At 32.8% G+C, this 24983-nt stretch overlaps 1 protein-coding gene across 1 annotated transcript; it reads left to right on the top strand.

Annotated features, from left to right (window-relative positions):
- The first annotated feature begins 860 nt into the window (after window positions 1-860).
- Window positions 861-2646, top strand: LOC149155023 (copper transport protein ATX1-like). Its single transcript, XM_089441787.1, has 4 exons — window positions 861-959; window positions 1074-1116; window positions 1257-1332; window positions 2288-2646. Exons 2-4 carry the CDS (start codon window positions 1111-1113, stop codon window positions 2488-2490), a joined length of 285 nt encoding a protein of 94 aa, XP_089297913.1. The 5' UTR covers window positions 861-959; window positions 1074-1110; the 3' UTR covers window positions 2491-2646.
- The last annotated feature ends 22337 nt before the right edge of the window (window positions 2647-24983 follow it).

The raw sequence follows: 24983 nt of genomic DNA on the forward strand, positions 1-24983 counted from the left end.
AGTTAAATTATTATTAAAATTAATAAATATTGGAATAAATTCAACAAAAATAATTAAATAATTTTTTTAATTTTTTTAAATTTACATTAAACAATTACAATAAACTACTACCATAAAACTCTCCAATCAAATAATTACATACATATTTTAGTGTCGAAATTACACATACATAGTAAGATCTAAACACAAACAATTATAAACATAAAACTATCCAAACAAGCAGTGTAAACGTTTTATATCATGTTATATTTTTTCATTATTTTTAATATATATAGATATATATCCAATAACTAAATTGCATAAAAGGGTTTGGAATATGTTTTAAAACCACTTTCGCTTGGTTAAGAGTTAGTTTTTCTCATATATAACAAAACAGGTTAACGACCTAAGACCCAGAAAGTGAAAGTCTGTGTTCTACTAACCACCAATGGGTTATTCCAGGTGGTATGGTTTTCCTTGATTAAGGGCGATGGTTATTCGAGGTGGTGTGGTTTTACTTGATTAAGGACGATGAATCAGCATGCGTTCAAGGTTAGTAGCCAACGATACAACTGAATTATGATAAATTTTCCAGCCTCTTAAAAAAAACTAAATTACATAATATTTTTTTAAAATATTAAATTTATTTTAACAATCAAAAATACATATTTAATAATAAAATATTTTAATAAATTACTAAATTTCAATATCAATATTATACCCAAAAACAAATTCCAAAACTTAAAACGATAATTAACATTTACAACAAATTAAATAACTCCTTAAACTGATTATATACTTTCTGTTTTAATGTATTCAAAGAATTATTTTAAACTGATAATTATACTATTTCCATTAATATATTGAACAAATCTGTGAAGTTTGCTTTTAAGATCCATTACTGCAAAGATATATATTAGTCTGAATGCAACTGAGATCGGATCAGATCGCATCGTAGCACAGAAAACGTGAAACATAAGGCATGAATTCGATTCTATATAAGCTCTTTCCTCTTGATCAGTGCTCTCACAGTCACAGCAACAAGAATACTTCTGATTATTTTACTGTCTCTGAGTGCTCAAATCCTTGTGCAGGCGCCGATTGAGAAGCCATAACAGGCGAAGCAAGATCATGGAGGTCTTTCTATCGATCTGGACTGTGCTATTATTCAATGTTTTCCAAGGGCAATTTCTACTTTCTTCTTTAATTCTCTGGATTCTCTGAACTCTGTGGATTGGGAACATTGACTGATTCAGCCGTTTGTGATCTTATTACAGACAGTGGAATTGAAAGTAGTGATGGCCGGATATAACTGCGAACAAAAGATCAAGAAGTCTTTGGCCAAACTCAGAGGTGAGTGAAACCCTATTTTTCCTTTCTTCTTGCTTACTGAATAACGAAAGGGAGTAGAGACCTTTTGCAGTTTGTCAGGGTAAATATTTATTTCATTGCATTGATGGTAGTTAGCTGTATCTGTCATCCATGATGGAAAAATTTACTATTTTTAAAATTTAAAATTAATAGTCAGTGCAGAGTTATGAATACCCCGGATTTATCAGAAATGAAATCTTTTTGATATGCAATTTTTTTTAATAAAGAAGAAAATTTGAGGAAAGATTAGTACCTTGAGGGAGGGAGATATGAGATGGTGTTTGATACATTGTAGACAGACTGTAGAATGACTCAATTCAAATTCATAGCTAAATTTGAAGAAAGATCAGTACCCTGAGAGATATATCATGCTTCAAGGTGCCTGATACATTATAGCCTGATACATTATAGCCATAGCTGTAGAATGCTTCAATTAAAATTCATAACTAATTGATTTTTTTTTAATTCATGTTTGGAGAGATATCAAATTTTTTAAGACTTAGAAGAGATTTGGTCACAGGTTTATCATGTTCATGTTCAGAGAGATATCAATTTCAAGTTTAGCATGTTTAGAGAGATATCTCATCTTTTAAGGTTTAAAAGAAACTAGTTTTCAAACTCAACATCTTCAGAGTGATAAAAGAAACTAGTTTTCAAATTCAACATCTTGAGAGTGATATCAAATATTTTGAGGCTTAAATTTCACTTAAATAAATATCCTAATTGTAGGCCTAAAGCTATTAGTTAGAGGAAATTTAATTTCAGGTTTATGATGTTCAGAGATATCAAGTTTAAATAGATTTATTAATTGTAACTCCTGAATTTATGTATAGATTGAGCTTTACTTTGTTCTATGTTCATTAGATATATGAAATTTTCCACTATCTGTGATAGTGGCATAAAACATAATGAAATAATGATGTGTGATGTGAAGCAGGCATTGAAAAGGTGGAAGTGGATATGGGTTATGGAAAAGTGGTGGTGTCTGGATGTGTTCATCCCAATAAGATCTTGAAAGCAGTGAGAAGAGCAGGAATGAAAGCAGAATTCTGGCCATCTCAAAATGAAGCTCTTCTCAGCACTTATGCTGCAGCCAGCATGAGCAGCTATTATTCTCTTTCGCCACTCAATAATGCTTAACTTACAACTCACTGTTCTTCATCATCTTCCCCTGATTTACTGCATATACTTGATTCAGTTTCAAGTCCATGCGGTTGAAATGGGTTGAGACATCCAGAAATGTTGTAATTTTTGTAGAATAATAATGAGCGAATAAATTGTAAATTTTCATATATATATATATATAATATCAAAATTATTTGGTAAATGAATATTTTAATTTAAAATTTTGTTTTATCTTTTTTTCTCATCGGGTAGTCATTTTTTTTGAATTTGAACATATATATTTATTTCTTTTTCGCATGGCGCATATATATATATATATATATATATATATATATAATATCAAAATTATTTGGTAAATGAATATTTTAATTTAAAATTTTGTTTTATCCTTTTCTTATGAGGTGTCATTTTTTAATTTAAAATTTGAAAAAGAATATATATATGTGTGGATGGATTTGAAGTAATAAATTTAATTTAATACATAAAATGTAATTCTTAAAATAATAAATATAGTATTTATTTATATAAAATTAAGATTTTAAAAGTAAAGAATATAAAGTGTGTATTTATCTATATAAATATATTTTTATTTAAAATAAAGTATTGTAAATGTAGATTTTATGGAAGGGGTGTAAAGATATATATTTTTATTATTTTTTAGGAGTATAAGTAAGGTTGGTGAAGTTGTAAATTAGTGCATATTCATATCTAAATGTATACACATGTACTTTCACTTTCTATTAAGGTTAATGGTTATAAGTGAGGAAGGATTCAAGGTGTGCAAGTGTGTGTTTATGATCCTTCGTTAATAGCAAATGGATGGGGTGGAGGGGGAAGGTAGGCGGTGATGTGAAGGTTTTCATCCATGCACCTTAACACTTGGGATGGTTGTTGGAGATCCTCTTAATCCATGAATGAACACTTTCACCACCTCATGAGGCTTATATCACACTCTGGAGATGGTGAAAGTGTGCACTTTCGCTTGGGAGAGCATGTGGTTTGGTGCTGGAACTATTTATTTGGGGAACTTCACCTCACAAGATGATCAGTAGTTGGGGGTTGGAGGTGTGAATTTGTATACCTTCACCCCCTTTGAGGGTGCACAAATGCATGCCTTGTCCCTTAGGGAAGGTGGGTGGTCATGGGGTGAAGGGGAGCCAAGAGGGAGGGTAGTGGGGGGTAATGTGAAGGTGTGCATTTATGTGCATCAAGCACTTCACTCCCCTTGAAATACCTTAATGCATTTCCTTTTTTAAAGCTAGATTCATCCCATTTGAGATAGTACTTTATTACATTTCATTGGCTAAGGCATAATTACACAGACCACTTAACACAAAGTCAAACCACTTTATGATTACCAAAGATGGCATCTATCAAACACGAGTGAACAACATATGATGAAATCTCAAGATGGATTGAACAATATTCAATGAAATTTTATGTGCACTATGTCCCATTTATTCCTCATGGTTCTTCACAACCCCAAAAAAATGGGCTTTACTAAACCACTTTATGATTACCAAAGACGACATCTATTCAACACAAGGAGTGAACAACATATGATGAAATCTCAAGATGGATTGAAAAGTATTCAATGAAATTTTATGTGCACTATGTCCCATTTATTCCTCATGGTTCTTCACAACCCCAAAAAAAAGGCTTTACTATTTCATTTTTTCTACAGAAGGAGTAAGCAATGTTTAATTTAAGCAGCTTAATTTTTGTGGTAAAACTTGTTATAGAAGTAAAGAGAAAATGATATTTTATAGTCATATAAGAAATTTAAGACATCACAATATACACATATTTCATTGTCTTTATGCACAGATGCATCAACACAAAATGACCCACCGCGGAGGAAGGGAAGACCAAACAAGTAAACATGTTGATTCAATAGTCAATCAACCATTATGTTAGTATGTCAAATTAATAGAATTAGAAAAAAGTCATATGCAAACATATAGAGCTCAAAATGAAATCTACATCATCTTTCACTCAACCCACTTATAAAGTTAAAAAAATATAATTTTCTAATGTTAAATTCCATAATCTCCCTCTTCTATTTCAACACCAATTAGTGAATCTCCTAAACAAAACAAAAAAATAAAAAACAAGGACTATATAATTCAAGCATTCTAACCTTATAAAAAGAATGCAACATAGAACATTCTTAAATAAAATGGACGAAATCTTCCACCATATCCTTAGTTTGATCTAATAAGTATCTCTTGATATAGAGGCTCATTTTACAACTTTTATTGTGAAAGTCCTTTAATTTTTCCATGTCCAAATAAAATGTAGAAAAAATTCTTAAATTTTATTGTAACTAGACAATGTCCAAACATAATGTTTAAACAAATTCCAACGTGATGATGAACCACACTTGTTTGTTGGAAATGCGGCGACCAAAAATTTCTTTTATATAATTTCTAAAAAACACACTTTACTTAAATTATAATCTCTAAAATCATTAAAAAAAACTACCTAAAAAACTAATTACACTTTCTCTTTAAACTTTATCTTTAAAATAATATATCTTTAATTTTAAACTCGTATATTAAACCATTGATACCACTATGTCCCATAAACCCTTGCTCGCATTACTACATTAAAAAAACTTTTCTCCCCCATTAAAATCCCAATGAAACTATTTTGATAAAACATCAAGAAAAGTTTCAAAAGAGTTAACAAGAAAAAGGCATCTTAAAAAATATCTTTAATTTTGAGCACTTATAAAAAAAAACCATTGACATCAAATGGATCCAATAAATTTTTAAATGTGTTAACTTACTTTTATTATTATAAACAAAAAATTTCAAAAAAAAATTAGCAAGAGACAATCATCTTGGTGACGCTAACGTAAGTCTCATGTGACATTGATTTGAGATTGGATATTCTATTATGATATCATTCTTAAATATTAGAAAAAAAACATACTTGCAAAAAAATATTAATATCTTTTAATTAAAATCCAAAAAAACAACATTTACTCAAATTAAATATCATTATGAATTAAAATATTTCAAATATCTAATAATAATTTATTAGTTAAAAATAATTTTAAATATTATTTTAAAACTATAAAATATTTCAACTAAATTACAATAATAATAGTAAAAAAAAAATCAATTAAATTTATAATCAAATATTATATAATAATAAATCTAGTCATATTTTTTAATTATTATTAAAAATTTCAACTAAACTTATAATCTAATATTATATAATAATAAATTTAATAATTTTTTTAATTAATAAGAAATATTATCAACATCAAAATCAAAATAAAAAATAAAAATAAAAATAAAATAAATTTCCCATACATAATTTAATATTATATAATAATTTTTTTAATTAATAAAAAATATTATCAAAATCAAAATCAAAATCAAAAAACAAACAAAACAAAACAAAAATAAATAAAATAAATTTCCCATGCATAAGACCACTGCACCCGATTAAAAAATCTCAACTCGACTTATAACTAATCATTTATAGTTTAAGGAATATATTAAAAATACTTGTAAATTCAATGGTTTCCCTTTTCTTAGTTAGTATGAGATATCATCCAAATTAATTTAAGAATAAAAAATAAAAACCTTAGTGCATTACAACTGATCATTTATAGTTTAAGGAATATATTAAAAATACTTGTAAATTCAATGGTTTCCCTTTTCTTAGTTAGTATGAGATATCATCCAAATTAATTTAGAATAAAAAATAAAAACCTTAGTGCATCACACTACATTACATTCCATTCCATCCCTAAGGCCATGGCATCTCATTAAAAAATTTAAACTAAACTTATAACCAAACATCCACGCCTTGATGAAAAATATTATAAACATTACGAACATAGTATAAATATTAGAAAATCCAATACCCTTTATTTTTCTTAGTTAGTATGACGCATCATCAAAATTAAAATAGGAACTGAAAGGCCCAAAGAATAAAAGGCAGGCTGGAATCCACCTTTGATAAATATGTATTAATAAAAATAATAGTTTATTGCTTTGTGAAGCATTAAATGTTTCTTCGCTTTTATTTTCAAATATTTTATTGCACATACATCTATGGGGTGCGCTTCCAAATTGTGTTGAATTTCTGACCATTTTAATTATCTAATGGTTTATAAAAGTTTATCGAACAAAAACAAATAAGGTGGTTTTTAAGTTCATTAATTTGCTTTGTAATTTGTGCAGTTTCAATTTTTCAGTTTTCAAATATTTTACTATTTTTAATAATAATAAAATTGAAATTTTTAAAAGAATTACGATTATAAATTTTGATTATTATAATTATATAATTTAAATATTTTTAAAAATAGATATTATGTTTATTTATATTTTTTAAAATATAATTAAATAATAAAATTTATTATTTCCATAATTATATGATTAATTTTAATAATAATTTAAGAAAAAAAAACATAAAATATTTACTTATTTTGTTAATTTTTATCGTAAATATTTAAATTTAATATATTATTTCAAAAATTATTAAAAAAATAAAATACAACATGAGGAGAAGAAGCAACATGAAGAGATGCACTGAGTGAGGGAGCATTGATAACATCAGTAATGTCATTGAGCTCCTCTAATTCAATATCGGAGTTTGAAACCACGATTTTCTCCACCCTTATTAGCCGAGTTACAATATCATCCAAGTTGTAGTAGATATTCCTAAGGATCTGGTTGATGTCCTCTTGTCGTGCAAACAATTTATAGGTATTGACCTGCTTATCCTTATGGACCATACGTAGCAGAGTGTCCATTTGTTGATGCATTATAAGAGAATGTAGGAAATGGAGCTTGCGCTTCCGAAATTTACTTGGGTCTAGTATCCACTTTAGTGAGACACCTCCCACTTATGAATCTAAAAAGTATGCTCGATCACCAAACTCCTTTGATTCAAGAAGGAGAATTTCCTTCCTAGCCTTAGGAGGGGCAAAACCGAAGTAATTAGCCATTGAATCCCATCCAAATAGCCGACATCGATGGGAAGAAAATTCACTTGCGCCACCTCAACAACTCGGCATTCTCTCCTGAGGAGCCATAATGGCCAGTACAAATGAGTGCAACAAAGACTAGGAATGGAATTTAAGCCTTTGTGAACCAAAAGGGTAGAATAATACGAATACTGAAGGACTTGATTGTACCCAAAGACTCACACAACAAAAGCTATGAAATAATAAAGGTCTTGTGAAAGTATGACGACCAACCCACTAAACCAAATGCATTGTAATGAGACCAAATATGGGATGTCGCCCATAAATCACAACATCATCTATCCTGGCCACCAAATGAAACCCCTTTGGGAAGAAACGGAACAAGAACAAGACCGAAGTTATAGTGACAACTGAAATAAACCACAAAAATTTCACTTTTGAAATGAGATAAATGGAGTTTGCATTTACCTGACTCCTTAAACCAAGACAAAGCAACTACGGAAAAACCCTACCAGGGAGAATTAGAACCTAACTTGACACCATTAAACCCAAATGGAGAAAGTACCTGAGAACCAAACCCCACATACCAGAACTAGGCAACTAAAGGAAATCCCCATCAAGTCAAGACCCTGAAGCGACATGGAAGGGAGAACTTCCGCCCACTCAAAGGTAGCACCAGTTCTTGTGTAACGAAGAAATAAAACAAAAAACATGGACCCTCTTTTATTGTCACAACACTGCACAGACCAAGTCAGTTCACTATGGACGAATAATCAGGCGTAAAGGTATCCAGAGACTGATAAAGAACATAAAGGTATTCACCCTCGAGGACAAAATATACCTGACATAGAGACCAAAAGCAATCAAGTAGTAAGAACTCTTATGTTCCACCCCAACTATATCTGCAAGGTCGCCACCCTACCATAGCGCCCATGCATTTGTAATAGAGGAATGGCGTCTTTGCACTGGAATTTAAATAGCAAATGCTATTACATTCAAGGCTCGAGAATAGACATATGTGATGTCCGACACCTCATTTGAAACCCACATTCCTTCCCTAATACAAGCACTCATCAATGATCTCACAAGATTGCTTGTTAGGCTACATCACTATAATAATCAACCTGCCCACCAGAAGTCGATGCATCTCTACTATTAACTAAATTTCATATCGCCCTCGTAATGCGACCCTCGATGTGCATTTATCTTGAGAAGACTAGATCAACTAAACTTATAAGCAAACATTATATAATAATAAATCTAGTCATAATTTTTAATTATTATTAAAAAATTTGAATTAAATTTATAATTTAATATTATATAATAATAAATTTAGTAATTTTTTTAATTAATAGGAAATATTATCAACATCGAAATCGAAATCAAAATCAAAATCAAAATCAAAATTAAATAAATTTCCCCTGCATAAGACCACCGCACCCGATTAAAAAATCTCAACTCGACTTATAACTAATCATTTATAGTTTAAGGAAAATATTAAAAATACTTGAAAATTCAATGGTTTCCCTTTTCTTAGTTAGTATGAGATACCATCCAAATTAATTTAAGAATAAAAAAGTTAGTATGAGATACCATCCAAATTAATTTAAGAATAAAAAATAAAAACCTTAGTGCATTACATTCCATTCCATCCCTAGGACCATGGCATCTCATTAAAAAATTTAAACTAAACTTATAACCAAACATCCACGCCTTGATGAAAAATATTATAAATATTACGAACATATTATAAATATTAGTAAATCCATTACCCTTTATTTTTCTTAGTTAGCATGATGCATCATCCAAATTAAAATAGGAACTGAAAGGCCCAAAGAATAAAAGGCAGGCTGGAATCCACCTTTGATAAATACGTATTAATAAAAATAATAGTTTATTCTCATATAAAAATTTATAAATAGTTTATTGCTTTGTGAAGCATTAAACTTTTAGGAAAATGTTTCTTCGCTTTTATTTTCAAATATTCTATTGCACATACATCTATGGGGTGCGATTCCAAATTGTGTTGAATTTCTGACCATTTTAATTATCTAATGGTTTATAAAAGCTTATCGAACAAAAACAAACAAGGTGGTTTTTAAGTTCATTAACTTGATTTGTAATTTGTGCAGTTTCAATTTTTCAGTTTTCAAATATTTTACTATTTATAATAATACTAAAATTGAAATTTTGTGAAATTTTTAAAAGAATGGTTACGATTATAAATTTTGATTATTATAATTATATAATTTAAATATTTTAAAAAGCAGATATTATGTTTATTTATATTTTTAAAAATATAATTAAATAATAAAATTTATTATTTTATTAATAATTATATTATCAATTTTAATAATAATTTAAGAAAAAAACATAAAAATATTTACTTATTTTATTAATCTTTACCATAAATATTTAAATTTAATATATTATTTCATTAAAATACAATAAAAAAATAAAATACAACAAAGGGATATATAAGTATTTATTTTAGGCTTAGCGATAAACTCTTAAATTTAGTAAACTATTCCATGTGAGAATTGATCTCTTTCTTCCATTTGAATTTGTAATTTTAGTGTTCTAATGATGTTCTCTTATTTGAATTTGTAATTTTCCATGATGTTTTTAGTGAAGTTTTTCTACGTACTTAAATGTTCCAGGTATATTATTATATTTTATTTTAAACAATTGAAACATTTTAAGCCATAAAGAATTTTAAGAAGTTTTACTTATTTTTGAAAATGAATTTGAACCTGGAATGATTTTATTATATTAAAAAAAATGTTTAAATATAAATTGAATAATTAAAATATAATATTTAAAAAAAATATAATATCTAAATTAAAATTAAAATAATTAAGTTATATATTTATTTATTTAGCTCCACATATATATATATATATATTGAATAATTAAAAGATAAGATTTTAAAGAAATATATTATCCAAATTAAAATACAAATTATAATTAAAATAGTTAAATTATATATATATATATATTATATTATATGTTTGAATTTATAAAGTAAACACATATGGTTTTTGTGAGTAGAAATATTTAGAAAATTATTTTCCAAATCCATCACATTAATTAAAATAATTATAAACTTATTTTAATTAGTTAATGCTGTTCACTATCCAAACAAGATAGATAAAAAAAAAATTTATTTAAAAAAATAAAAACCTTCAAAAATAATAATAACTAAAAAAATAAATTAATAAAATATCCAAAAAAATATAAATAATAAATTTAAAAATAAATAAATAAAATAATAATTATCCAAAATTTTATAAAAACATATTTGTAAAAGTAACATAAATAATTTGTAGAAAAAACTATACACACATTTTTATAAACTAATTTAAAAACTTTTTAACTCCATTATGGAATTTCACTTTTTATTAACGTTTCATTTATTAACTAAATCAAGGAGATTCTAATTTAGTTTCAATTAAATATACGAAATGAAATTTATAAAATTAATTATATACATTTAAATTGGTCTTACTTATTTTATTTTAATCTTAGTTAAGTTTAAAAATAATAATAAACCATCTATATATATATATATTGAAAATTATAATGATCTATTTGCACTGCACAAAACTAAAATGAATTTAACACTTTTATTTCTATTTATTTTTTGGGTAAGGTTTTTTCCAATAATTTTTATTATTATAAAAGGATTATATCAAGCATGGATAGTTTTCTATCTCACAAAAAAAACAAAGAGACATAAGTTTCATCTATTTGTACTTTATAATTCATTAATACATAAGTTTATTGAGATTTTGGCTATCTTTAGTACATTTGTCAAAAATATATGAATGATAACATCAGTTGAGCCCTTTGTAAAAAGTAAAACTAGAATCATTTAACCTAGAATCAAAAGTATAATAGTTTATCGGAACCAAAAATATAGAATTTGACCATGACGTTGTCTTAGAGAACTACCATTGCCGCCACAGGTTGACATCAGCTTCCATCATAAAAGAAACGAGTGTTGAAAAGGTGGTTGTCACTTCAATCAGAAATGATGACAGAAAATAGGAGTGAGGAGTTCCCCTGAGGAGAAGAAGCAACATGAGGAGATGCATTGAGTGAGGGAGTATTGATAACATCAATAATGTCATTGAGCTCCTCTAATTGAATATCGGAGTTTGAAACCACGAATTTCTCCCCCCTTATTAGCCGAGTTATAATATCGTCCAAGCTGTAGCAGATATTCCTAAGGATATGGTTGATGTCCTCTTGTCGTGCAAACAATTTATAGGTCTTGACCTTCTTATCCCTAAGGACCATACGTAGCACAGTCTCCATTTGTTGATGCATTATGAGAGACTGTAGGAAATGGAGCTTGCGCTTCCGAAATTTACTCGGGTCTAGTATCCACTTTAGTGAGACACCTCCCACTTCTAAATCTAAAAAGTATGCTCGATCACCAAACTCCTTTGATTCAAGAAGGATAATTTCCTTCCTTGCCTTAGAAGGGACAAAATCGAAGTAATTAGCCATCGAATCCCATCCAAATAGCCAACATCAATGGGAAGAAAAATCACTTGCACCACATCAGCAACTTGGCATTCTCTCCTGAGGAGCCATAATGGCCAGTACAAATGAGTGCAACTGAGACTAGGAATGGAATTTAAGCCTTTGTGAACTAAAAGGGGAGAATAATAGGAAAACCGAAGGATTTGATTGTACCCAAAGACTCACACAACAAAAGCTATGAAATAATAAAGGTCTTGTGAAAGTATGATGACCAACCCACTAAACCAAATCCATTGTAATGAGACCAAATATGGGATTTCGCCCATAAATCACAACATCATCTATCATGACCACCAAACGAAACCCCTTTGGGAAGAAACATAACGAAAACAAGACCAGAGTTATAGTGACAAACTAAATATACCACAAAAATTTCACTTTTGAAATGAGATAAATGGAGTTTGCATTTACCTGACTCCTGAAACCAAGACAAAGAAACTACCGTAAAACCTTTCCAAGGAGAATTAGAACCTAACTTGACACCTTTAAAACCAAATGGAGAAAGTACCTGGGAACCAAAACCCACATACCAGAACTAGGCAGCTAAAGGAAATCCCCATCGGGTCAAGGCCCTGAAGCGACATGGAAGGGAGAACTTCCACTAGCTCAAAGGTAGCACTAGTTCTTTTGTAACGAATAAATAAAACAAAAAACATGGACCCTCTCTTATTGTCACAACACTACACAGACTAGGTCAGTTCACTATGGACGAATAACCAAGTGTAAAGGTATCCAGAGACTGATAAAGAACATAAAGGTATTCACCCTCTAGGACAAAATATACCTGACATAGAGACCAAAAGCAATCAAGTAGTAAGAAATATTATGTTCCACCCCAAGTATATCTGCAAGGTTGCCACCCTGCTATAGTGCCCATGCATTTGTAATAGAGGAATGGCACCTTTGCGCTAGAATTTTAATAGCAAATGCCATTACATTCAAGGTTCAAGAACAGACAGATGTGATGTATAACACCCCATTTGAAACCCACATTCCTTCCCTGATACAAGCACTCATCAATGATCTCACAGGATTTCTTGTTAGGCTACATCAATGTAATAATCAACCTGCCCACCAAAAGTCGGTGCATCTCTACTATTAACTAAATCTCATATCACTCCCATAATGTGACCCTCAATGTGCATTTATCTTGACAGGACTGTATTAAGTTAACCCTCTCCTAAAAATGATATAATCGCCACACGATGACCGAGGAGTGACAAATGTAGAAAGTTACACGCTCTCCAACCGCCACCATCCCTTCCTCCACTCATACCCTCTGTGTCACGGTCCCAATTCTTTTTTCCCGAATTGAGCATCGTGCGACACTGGCTAAATGCTTCAACACATTAGTTTCTTTATCATTTTCCAAACTATGCCTATAACATTCATCTTTCATATTTTTATTCAGTTTAAGTGCGGAATAACTTAAACAACATTCATGACATTTACAAATGCACAAGACACATTTTCATATAAATATCAAGTATGTAATAACGCTGCAACTTTTACAATATGTTGGGAGATAAAACTCAATCGATTTATGCGTTTACACACAAATAAGGTGAGATGCTTGGTCAGTCAGCCTGCCACACGACCTAACTGCAGCTCCGTTAAGCCTCGCCCACAACCTTGGCACCTTGGCTCGGCGCTGCTGCACCCACAGTTCACCTTATTGCACCTTCATGCAGCCTCACCCATGCCTTGTTGTGCCACTGCCTTGTCGTAAGACCCGCGTGCAGGTCCGCCCTACCCGCAGCCACCCTACACGACAGACCACTCGTGTGCAGGTTCACCCATCCGCGGCCTTTGCAAACGACTCCACTCGAACTCCTGTGACAGGTCAACCGGCCCGTGTGCAGTTTCCCTCACTCCTGTTATGTTGTTTTATGTTTCAAATCTGCCCAACCCGCGGGCTCATACCCATTCGCTAGGTTTGTCCTTCTTTGCAAATCCCAAACACTTGTGTTATGTTTGTTCTACGGTTTGGTTGACCGATGCCTTTTGGTTCAATGCCTCTCGCATATATATATGCTTGCTTGGAAGGGGCTTGGCTTAGTCCAGCTGACCCATCCTCACTCTAACTCAACAATTCAACACGTCAGCTAGCTCGTCTGTATTGGTGGTGCACCCATCTCGTTGCCCTCCACTCATCTGCTTATAAACCGAAATGTCTCGTGCGCCCAACACTTAGTCATTTCTTGGTGTTGGCACCCCTCAACTCGTCGATTAAGTGTGTTTTCCCCGGATCGTTGGTTAAACGTGCCCCTACATCTCATTAGCTAAGTGTGCCCGCCCAACTCATCGATTATGTGTGCGCCTGCCCAACTCGTCAGTTAAACACACCTTACAACTTGTGTGCTAACTCGTCGGTTAAACATGCCCGCTGTGGGCGCCCGACTCGCCCAAGTGCGACGGTGACTTGGGGGCCTGACATCCTCCCCCACCAGAAGTCATTATCGTCCTCGGAAATTCGGCTACTCTCCTCAACTCTTCATCATACTCAGCAATCTCCTTCTTCCATCTCCACAGTGAATCCTCTATCTCCCAGCTACTCTCCTTTGGTGCGTTCTTCCATTTAACAAAGAACTCCCATCGTGTAGTACTCCCAACACCCATAGTCCGAAGATCCAAAATCTTCTCTAGAACAAGGTGTGGCCTGTCCACAATCATGGTTGGTCCCCTCGGTGGTTCTGTCCTGTCTGGATGATGTGCATCAAGTCGACATCTCTTAAGCTGACTCATATGGAACACATGATGTTTCGAATGCATGTGGTTCAGAAGCTCCAACTCATATGAAACTTCTCCAACCTGCTTCTTTACCCAGAATGGCCCTTCATACTTCCTCGTCAAAGATCTCGCAGTCCCTTTCGGTGGCTGAAACTGATCTCCGATGATCATGAGAAAAACCATATCCCCAACATTGAAGTGTGTGTCTCGTCTATCCTTATCTGCCCATTTCTTCATCGTCCTTGCAACTTCATGCAAGTGCACCCATGCCAACTCCAACATCTCCTCCCATGTTTTCATGAATCTCTTCACATGTGGACTCCTCATAAAACCTCTCAGTAACACAGTGTTACGAGAAAATGGCACCTGTCCATTCACCAACTCAAATGGACTATACTCGGTTGCAAAACTCTTTTGCATATTGTAGCCAATTCTTATGATCAACTGTCACATAATGTCTCAATTAGTCCTCCAATGGTGCATTAATATGTTCAATCTACCCATCTGTCTATAGATGGTAACTCAAACTATGTAGCAACTCTGTCCCAACCAACTTGAAAAAAGTGATCCAAAATCTTCTTGTAAAACATGAATCTTGGTCCGATACGATACTCAATGGAATTCCCCGATAATTCACAACATGTTTGAAGAACAACTCAATAGTCTTCTCGGCTCCACATGGTATCTTTGTCGGAATGAAGACAACATACTTGGAAAAACGATCGACCACGACCATAATCCCATTATACCCATGTACCTGCAGTAACTGAGTAATGAAGTCCATCGAAACAATCATCCATGGTCTCTATAGAATTGGTAAAGCCTGCAACAATCATCCCTACCTCTGGTTATCCAATTTGTCCTCTTGACAAATAATGCACATATGCACATACTCCTCTACATCCTCTCGCATCTTCTCTCAAAAGAACCCTCTCTCCAACAACGCCAAAGAATGACGCTGCCCTGGGTGGCCAGCCCATGGAGAATCGTGGAACTCTTTCAAAAGGTGTCTCCTAAGTCCAGATGACTTTGGAATGTACAGGCGGTTCCCAAAGAACAAGAGTCCACCTCGTAGAAAAAACCTACATGTCTTTCCTTCATTCACCTACTTCACAATGCTTTGTGCTTGAGTGTCTGTCTCAATGCTCGCTCAAAGTATTTTCTGCATCTCATCAGTCATTTGTACCCGAATCCTACTTCATTCTTCCCGGTCTTCTTCCTCCTCAAATGCAACTAACTGTCCCTTCCTTCTGAGGGAATCTGCAACTGCACTGAGTCTACCTGGTCTGTACCCAATAGTCATGTCGAACTCTGCCAAGAAGTCTTTCTAGCGAGCTTGCTTCGCTGACAACTTCGATTGTGATGCAAAATCACTCGTTGCAACATTGTCAATCTTGACAACAAAAGGCTTCCCAATCAAGTAATGCCTCCATACCTGTAAAAAGTGGATGATTGCAGTCATCTCTTTCTCATGAACCAAATACGTCGTTCCCTATCCTGCAACTTCTGACTCTCATACGCCACCGAATGCCCATCCTGCATAAGAACTCCTCCTATCGCAAAACATGAAGCATCTTTGTTTACCTCAAACAGTCTCTTGAAGTCCAACAACTTCAATATTGGCATTGTAACCATCCTCTTCTTCAAGTATTCAAATGTTGTACGACACTTCTCTATCCAATTCCATCACTTGTCCTTCTTCGAAAGGTCTATCAGTGGCGATGTCACTTTGGAGTACCCCTCTAAAAACTTTTGTTGGTAGTTGGTCATCCCCAAAAATACCCTCATATCATGAACATTCTTCGGTTCGGCCCAATCCTCTATCACCTTCACTCTACTCAGCTCCATCCATATGTGTCCTTGGCCTACAATGTGTCCAAGGAATGGAATCTCGGTCTAGGAAAACATACACTTTGACTTCTTCAAGTACAACTAACTCTTCTTCAGTGCCTCAAACACCAAAGCCAAGTGTTTCTTATGATCCTCCACGTAATCACTGTATATCACGATATCATCCAAGTATACTACTATGAACGAATCCAAATATGGACATAGTACATCATTCATCAAAGTGCAAAACATAGTAGGAGCATTACACATCCCGAAAGGCATAACAAGGAACTCAAAACTTCCATACCTTGTTACAATCACGGTTTTCTTCTCATCCCCTTCTGCTATTTCCACTTGATAGTACCCATGCCTCAAGTCTAGCTTGGAAAACACTCAAGCCTTCGCAAGTTTGTTGAAGCAATCTGCTGATAATGATAAAGGATACATGTTCTTTATCATTTACTTGTTAGGAGCACGATAATCACAACATATTCGTAGCTCATTGATATCTTTCTTCCACTGGAACAATATTGGAGCTCCATATGGGGACCTTGAAGGTCTTATGAAATCTGCATCAGCCAAATCCTTCAACAGTGGTTTCAATTCCTCTAATTCCGGCCCTGATAATCAATAAGGATCTTTTTTCGGAGGTTGCTTCCCTGTCTCTAGCTCAATGCTATGGTCCAATAAACGCCTCAGTGGAAGTGATTTCGGTAGCTCATCGGGCATCAAATTTTCATATTTTTCCAATACATCAGAATATTAGCTAGAACAGGCATCCCCACTCCATCATCGCTATCAAATCCCCTGATGATTGTCGCGTATGTCTCCACATCTGACTCCCACATTGCTTTCTTCAAGCTTAGTGCAGAAACATGTTGCACCTTAAATTCCTTCCTTTTCTTATGAGTAGGCAAAGGCCAAGTTTGTGAGCCTCTAATCAACATAACCTCATCACAAAATGAGACAATAATCACCTTATTTCCCTTCAGAAAATCCTACCCAAATATCATGTCAAAGTCGTTCATCTCCATCACCGTGAAGTCCAATCAACCCTTCTAGTCTCCAATTCGAATTGGCACTTCATCTGCCAATCCCGACACTCTAGCCTTCAAGTTCACTACCTTGATTTCCACATTAGATGGAACAATCTGCAACCCAACTTCTTTTTCCAATCTTGTCGTCATGAAGTTGTGTGTGGCACCGATGTCCACCAATGCTTGGATGGTTTTTCCATGAACTTCTAAGTCAAGAAACCCCAAACTATGTATCCAAGATTTCTTTCCCAGGAGGGGGCTTGGCTTAGTCCAGCCGACCCATCCTCACTCCAACTCAACAATTCAACACGTCGGCCAGCTCGTCGTTCTTGGTGATGCGCCCAGCTCGTTGCCCTCCACTCATCTGCCTATAAACCAAAATGTCTCGTGCCCCCAACGCTTAGTCATTTCTTAGTGTTGGCGCCCCTCAACTTGTCGGTTAAGTGCGTTTGCCTCGACTCACTAGTTAAACATGCCCCCACGGCTCGTTGGCTAAGTGCTCCCCCCAACTCGTCGGTTATGTGTGCACCCGCCCAACTCATCGGTTAAACATGCCCCAACAACTCATCTGCCAACTCGTCAATTAAACGTGCCCAGGCGCCCAGTGTGGGTGCCTGACTCGCTCGTCAATTAAACACGCCCAGTCGCCCAGTGTGGGTACCTGACTCGCCAAAGTACAACAGTGACTCGGGGGCCTGACACTCTACATGGTAATCATGATACACTTTTATTTCTATTATGTATAAATATTAAAATAATACTTTTAAGAATATCTAGTTTGAGTCTTGTTATTTGTTTGATAAACTTAGCGGATGATAAACATTAACATGACCACAAACCATGTTAATAAAATATATTAATATTATTTATAAATTAGTAGTTTTTACGATGCTTGACAACTTATGGTCATGAAAGATTGTGTATATGTTGAATAATACTAAGACTTCAAACGTTAAGATTCATGCTAATATTAAGATTTAGTTTTTAGAATTATGAAGTTTTTACTTAACATGTTTAAATTTATACTTACATGTTTTAAGAGTGAACTATCAAAATATTAAATTTGGTTAGTTTTGAATTAAAAAATTAGTTATATTAAACCTAAAACATTGTAATCAATATATAATAGCCTCAAGTAAATTAGTAAATTTAATTTTTATAATTTTGTATATAATGCAAAGCAACGTCATTGACCATGAACATAATTCTGAGCAAAAATGGAAAGCCAACAACTAGTAGTGTGTCAAACTATACTAATAATGACGCATACAGCCAACTAATCATAAATCAATTTTGGATTAGGGCTACTAAATTACGATTGAATCAATCATTTTTTTATTTTTGAAGTAAGAGATGTTGGACTTAGATTTTTGAAAAAGTGGAAGCAAGATATCATAAAATTATATAGATATCAAACAAAAGAATTTTTTAAGCAGTAATCACGGATAAACAAATGATCAAAACCATAATAGTTATTCCAACCATCTCCTACAAACTCCATACAATAATTAGTGTTGACAACTAGACAATTACTATTGCCAAGATTCAACCTTCCATTGAAGAAGCTCAAGCACATTTTTAGGTGTTTTGATAGTCTTTTGTAAGCAAGTATTAAGAAATAAAGAATTAGGTAAAGGATAATAATAGTAGGATAAGGGAACAAGAGTCAACTATTGGGAATATCCTTCATCAACTTTGCTACACCATTTAAAGAATATCTTGTAGTGTTTCATATGATACTCTTAGTGTGTCCATTTATACTTTAAAAACAAACACAGAGAGCATCCAACATGCAATGATTGCACAAGGTGTTCAAATCCTCCTTATTTTCAATAAATTTACCAAATTACCAAATTATACATAATTCGATCATGTGTTTCCAAATTGAATTATAAATTTCAAATTTGACATAATCCTCTACAATCCTCGCTAAACTTAGCATTGGAATTACATTAGGAATTGTGCACAATAAAAGTATAGAGTCATCATGTTCTACAGATTTGGAGTTTGCGATGTTATGAACACAAGTCCTTTCAAATCAAGTTCCACGCCAATCTCTAATAGTCTTGGATTGCATTTTCTAGCAAGTATCCAATTACGATTGCACTTATGATTTCCACTCTAAATGTTATATCAACTTGAATTTTATCATTATTGTGTTGTTATAGATATTGGAGTTGGAATCAAAACAAGTTAGCTTAATTTTTCAAAGTATGGATTTTTTAGTTCGTTTGAATCATCAAGACATATTCCTAAGTAGTCTCTATTGAAAATTTAATGTATATTTTGAAGTTACAAAAGCTAGGATGTTTAGATATGTTGTGGACCTTACTTCCTTAGACTATGTTTATAAATATCGTTGCATCCTTCAAATGATGGTGGCATTGTTATTTATGGACATTTATTCATATGGCTAGGTTTACAACCATAACAAAGCGAAAATAATAAGAATTCGTTATAATATAAGAAAACAAGAAATATTTATTAACTATTATCTGGGGTTAGATTAATTGCCCAGAAAATCGAAGACTAATGAATATTTGTTAGCCAAATAATCTTCCTTTGAACTTTTCTTAAATAACCAACACTCACAAAGAGAAAGAATAAGTGATAATAGTATATTAAGAGAAAATTTAGATGTATCAACTGATATAAATCAATATAAAAACTTATGATCATAAACTTTATTATGAAAGCTCTAAATTGAAATGGAAAGGAATGAGTTTCGTACTAATGGAATTGAAAACAATATGAGGCCTAGAAGACACTTGATTCTTGCTAAATGTGTTGCTCAAAACCATCTTTGAGGCCCCTCTACCATGGAACAATGAATTTCTCTTATGCAAAGTAATCTTCTTCTAGACAAAGAAAGAGAGAAAGAGGAGTCCGTTTCCCAAACTTGAAGAACAATAGGAAGACAAGGAAACAAGGGTTTCCAATATGAGAGGATAACTTAAAAGATCAAGAGGATTACAAACAAAAAGGTTGGGAGGGAAATCACCAACATAAGGGAACTTGTGTCTCTCTTCCACCCAAGGCATCATTAAATACTCTTGAAAAGTAGTTTTGGATCATTGGGGACAAGCTCCAAGGGGTAAACTCTTGATATAACCCATAAAACCCACCCCAAAACACACAATAATGTACAAATTTATTTATTTATTTTTGGTGAAAAATGAAGGCATACAATAGTTGCATGAAGGAGACTAGTATGTGTTTTTTTTGTATAAGAGCCATGCATGTATGCATTATGTCAAATCAAAAATTTCATATGTGAACTCATAATTTTATTTTATTTTAATTTCATTCAAGGGAGAATGTTTGCAAAAGGGAAGAGAATGATATATTTAGGAAAAAACATGCATTTTATAATTATGTAGCAAAGGAAGCTATAATAAATTCCCCTTGATGTTTGAGGATGATCAAAATGCATTATAAAATCAAGAGAACATTGTGAAGTGGGCCCAAGAAGTTTTCAAAAAACAATGGACCAGAAATAGCTACAATAAGAAACCAAGTCAAGACAACTCATTTCCCAAGGCGGGGATACCCATTCTCAAATACAGAAAACCATGGGCACCAAATCAAGTATATTGCAAATCCATGAAATATGATTAAAAAGTGACAAGCATAGCCACGAAGAGAATACACAATGGATCCATGTCAAAATATCATATCAACGAGAAATATAAAATGAAGTTGTGTCTTAAAATATAAAGTAGGAGGACATCTTGAGTAATAAAACAAACCAACTAATCCTCCTAAAGTACCAACATCATGTGAGTAGGAGTGATACTATTTGACAACACACTACAAGAAAAAAGGTCATTGGTGAGGGTCATGCCTATGACAGACCTTTAAGGTCCGTCACCAATGTCGCATATGGTGACGATCTTTAAAAAAGCGTTGTTGTAAGTGTATACTTTAAGGTTTGTCACCAAAGCCCTTTTCAATGACACTTTTGATGACGGTCGTTAAAGGCCCATCACTAATTCTCTCTTTGGTGACACTTTTGGTGAGGGTCGTTAAAGGCCCATCACTAATTCTCTTTTTGGTGACACTTCTAGTGACGATATTTTATTGACCCTCACCAATGCTCTTTTTGGTTACTTTTGCTGACGGTCAAAAAACATTTGTCATCATTGATCATTCCAATGAGTTTTTGATGACGCTATGTACTTGTTACAATATTTTTTGTTAAAAGATAACGATTTAAGACCATTATTTTGGAGTCTTTTTCATTGTGTCCAAGGTCATAGTGGTTATAGTTAGTCAATTTGTCAAGAAGTAATTAGTGTGTATCATTCCCCTCAAGTCATAAGAATTAGGGTGGTACTACTACACTCACTTCCCCTCCCCTCCGCAGTGAAAGATATTTGACACACTTATGATCGAACACTCACCAAGCACACCCCCCTTGCTTTTCGAAGGTGCACGTTCACTCCTCTCTCCTGCTGACAGTTAGAGCCGAGGCATATCTCTAAGAGAACTGGTAATCGGGCAAATATTCTTGATGGGGCTCCTACTCCAAATAGTGTGAGGTATAATTATGACTTCACATCGGGGAGACCCCTTGGTTGACGGATTTCTAGCACCATCAACACAAAACATTTTCATTTTCTATTTCAAAGCCATGTATATGCTTGTTTCTCAGCTACATAGTAGATAATATAGAGAAAAATAATATTCACATTTAAAGGTGGTTTGGGTACCATTAACCCTTTCCATTACAAACAAAGGGATTTTTTTAATAGGCATCCATTGCATTCTATACACTATGATAATCCATTAAAAATGTTAAACTCGGTTCATCCACAATCCCTCTAAAAATTTACATCTCTTCATACCTGTTGGGCATACAATGCACTCTTAATTCATTCATGACGGCTAGCCTTGGAACCCTTATTAGTATCTTATTTATATGTATTTTAAATCCCTCTAGAAACATAATTATATGCATAAATACACTCATAGAAACATAATTATATGCATAAATACACTCATATTTGTGATGACTTTTTTACGTCACCATATTAGCTCATGTTTTGTAAGCATGCCTAAGATTGTTCTGTAAGGCTATAGAAGTATTATATAAAGTGAAGATTGGTACATTGATTAGGTTAGAATATATCATATTATATTAAGTGATCATATGTCTTCATACATTTCCAACTCATGTGCCTAACAAGTTGGTAATAAGAGAGAATGCATATCAAATTGCTCTGCATTGTTTAAACGCATACCTTTCGAAGCATCAAAAGAAGTTTTGTACACCTTATCCTCCTCTCATTTATTTGTGTGGGATAATTCTACATGGGTGAGAATGGAAGGTGAGAAAATGGAAATATACCACTTCCCCATTGATCCACTAAAAATTTATGGAAAAGCACAAGGTTTAAGTGAAACTTTCTTTCACATATAATCACAAAAAACATGAATTAGAGGAACCAAAAAGGCATGCTTTAATGTATGATGAGGTGTTAGCTAGATTGTAGTCATTAGAAAAATAAAAACAAAGGAATAATATGGAAGAATCACATATGGTTGTTGCAAAAATTTAGGGACTACAGGAGAAGAGAAAAGAACAATAAAACAATAGAGTCGAAAAGGTTGAGGCAAACACTAAAATGGGATTAATACAAAGGCTACGACATATGACAAACAAAGTAAATGTAGAAAAAAAGGCTAGGACAAATGAAAAATCTCAAACATTATAAAAAAAGAGGAAACTAGTAAAAATGTTGAAGTTGATGTCAAGGAAAAGAAAATAAGAAAATAAGAAGGAGCACTGAGGAAGAAAGTTGAATTAGAAACATAGGATGGAAAGAAAAATAAAGGGGAAGATGAGAAAAAAAAACAAGGAGAAAGGAATGAAGGGAATTCACAAACAAAAAAGGGAGAATCAACTGAAGAGATATATACCCCTCAAAGTTTTGCTAGTAGGTCCAATCTAGGAGTAGTTACTATAAGGGATGCGCCATTTCCAACACCTACTAACAAATGAGCTAATTTGAAAATGTTATATAGATATGAAGAAAACAACTTTTCATGAAAACTCATAAGAGGAGAAAATCCATTATTCATTACTGAATTTGTTGAATCATATGCGAAGAGATAATGTTATACTCTCATAAGACTTGTATTTGCTCTGGCTACTGTGAATCAAGCAATAGACATAGTTAAACATATGAAAGACTATGAAACTAAAATAGCATTGTTGGAAAATTAATAATATTACTATAAATCAAGTCACTGTGATGTTACAAAATTTATGGACAATGGGTTGAATGTTCTAGATGAATTAAATGCTACACAAAGCGAACTATACAAGAGAGTTCAACATATTCAAGGGAAAATTTAAGATGTATCAAATATCCATGATCAAATACAAGTTTGGAAAATATCATAGGAACAAGCACAACTTGAATTTGATTATGTTAAAAGTGATAAGTTTATCTTGTTGATATTCCCCACAAAATCTATATTTGAGTGAGAAGAAGATGCTCAAAATTCACTTTGGCCTTAAGTATTGGAAAGAATCTTCTCAAAGGGAATGGAAAGGTATTCAAGAAGAATTATCATATTGTACCACAATGTGGAAAGTGACAAGAAGATTAGCAAATAAATGTAATCTTCCCTCTTTTCGACTAAAAGATAGCTTTCATCCCCACTATGGGGTTACAAAAGCTCTTGAAAATGGGATAACAAACAAGACAAGTTATTTTTTCCTTCCCAAGTATTAGCAAATCATATATAAAAATCTACATTGAAGATCCAACCAGAAAAGTCACCCTAATTAATAATTTATTATTTAAGTTAGAAAATAATGGAAAGAAAGCATAGCAAAGTATTGCTTCATCTAAAGATCCTGTTAAACAACATCATTTTCCATATGCCAATTTTATTGAGAAAAAAATTGAAGCATGGGAAAATTACATTGAGAAATATAAAAAGGGGAAAAACAAGGGTCCGTTATTAAGTGGAGAATATTGAATAGTGGGAGATGAAAAGTTTCAACCCCCTTACCTTATTTTTGTATAAATAGGATGAGTGCAAAATATAATGGATGTTTTTACTTTGCATTGTAAAATATTTTCGAGTTAATTGAGAAGATAATTAGCCAACTTTTTGGAATACTTGTTTTGGGATTTGTTATGGTGTGGGAGTAAATTCTCTTTACTCACTTATGCTCGAATGACTCATAAGAATATACATTTATGATATGGGATTTTCTTGTGCATTTGTGACTTATTCTTATTGTTGTCCTTAAATGGTTGCTAACTTGTGAATACAAAGCTATAATTAATAATTTAAATATAGGCCACTTTGGTACCTTACTAATTATTTGGATAATTTAGTTATTGATAAGTAGTAAACTTTTTTCTTGGTATTCTTAGCTATTTATTTCATAT

The sequence above is a fragment of the Pinus tabuliformis genome, chromosome 9 (assembly GCF_031772625.1).
Source record: "Pinus tabuliformis cultivar Carrire ecotype Pingquan chromosome 9, CPIR1, whole genome shotgun sequence".
NCBI classification, from domain to species: domain Eukaryota; kingdom Viridiplantae; phylum Streptophyta; class Pinopsida; order Pinales; family Pinaceae; genus Pinus; species Pinus tabuliformis.

Coding starts and splice junctions, on each gene's coding strand:
- LOC149155023 (XM_089441787.1), top strand. Junction 1,333..2,287: donor GTCTTTGGCCAAACTCAGAG/GTGAGTGAAACC, acceptor GATGTGAAGCAG/GCATTGAAAAGGTGGAAGTG.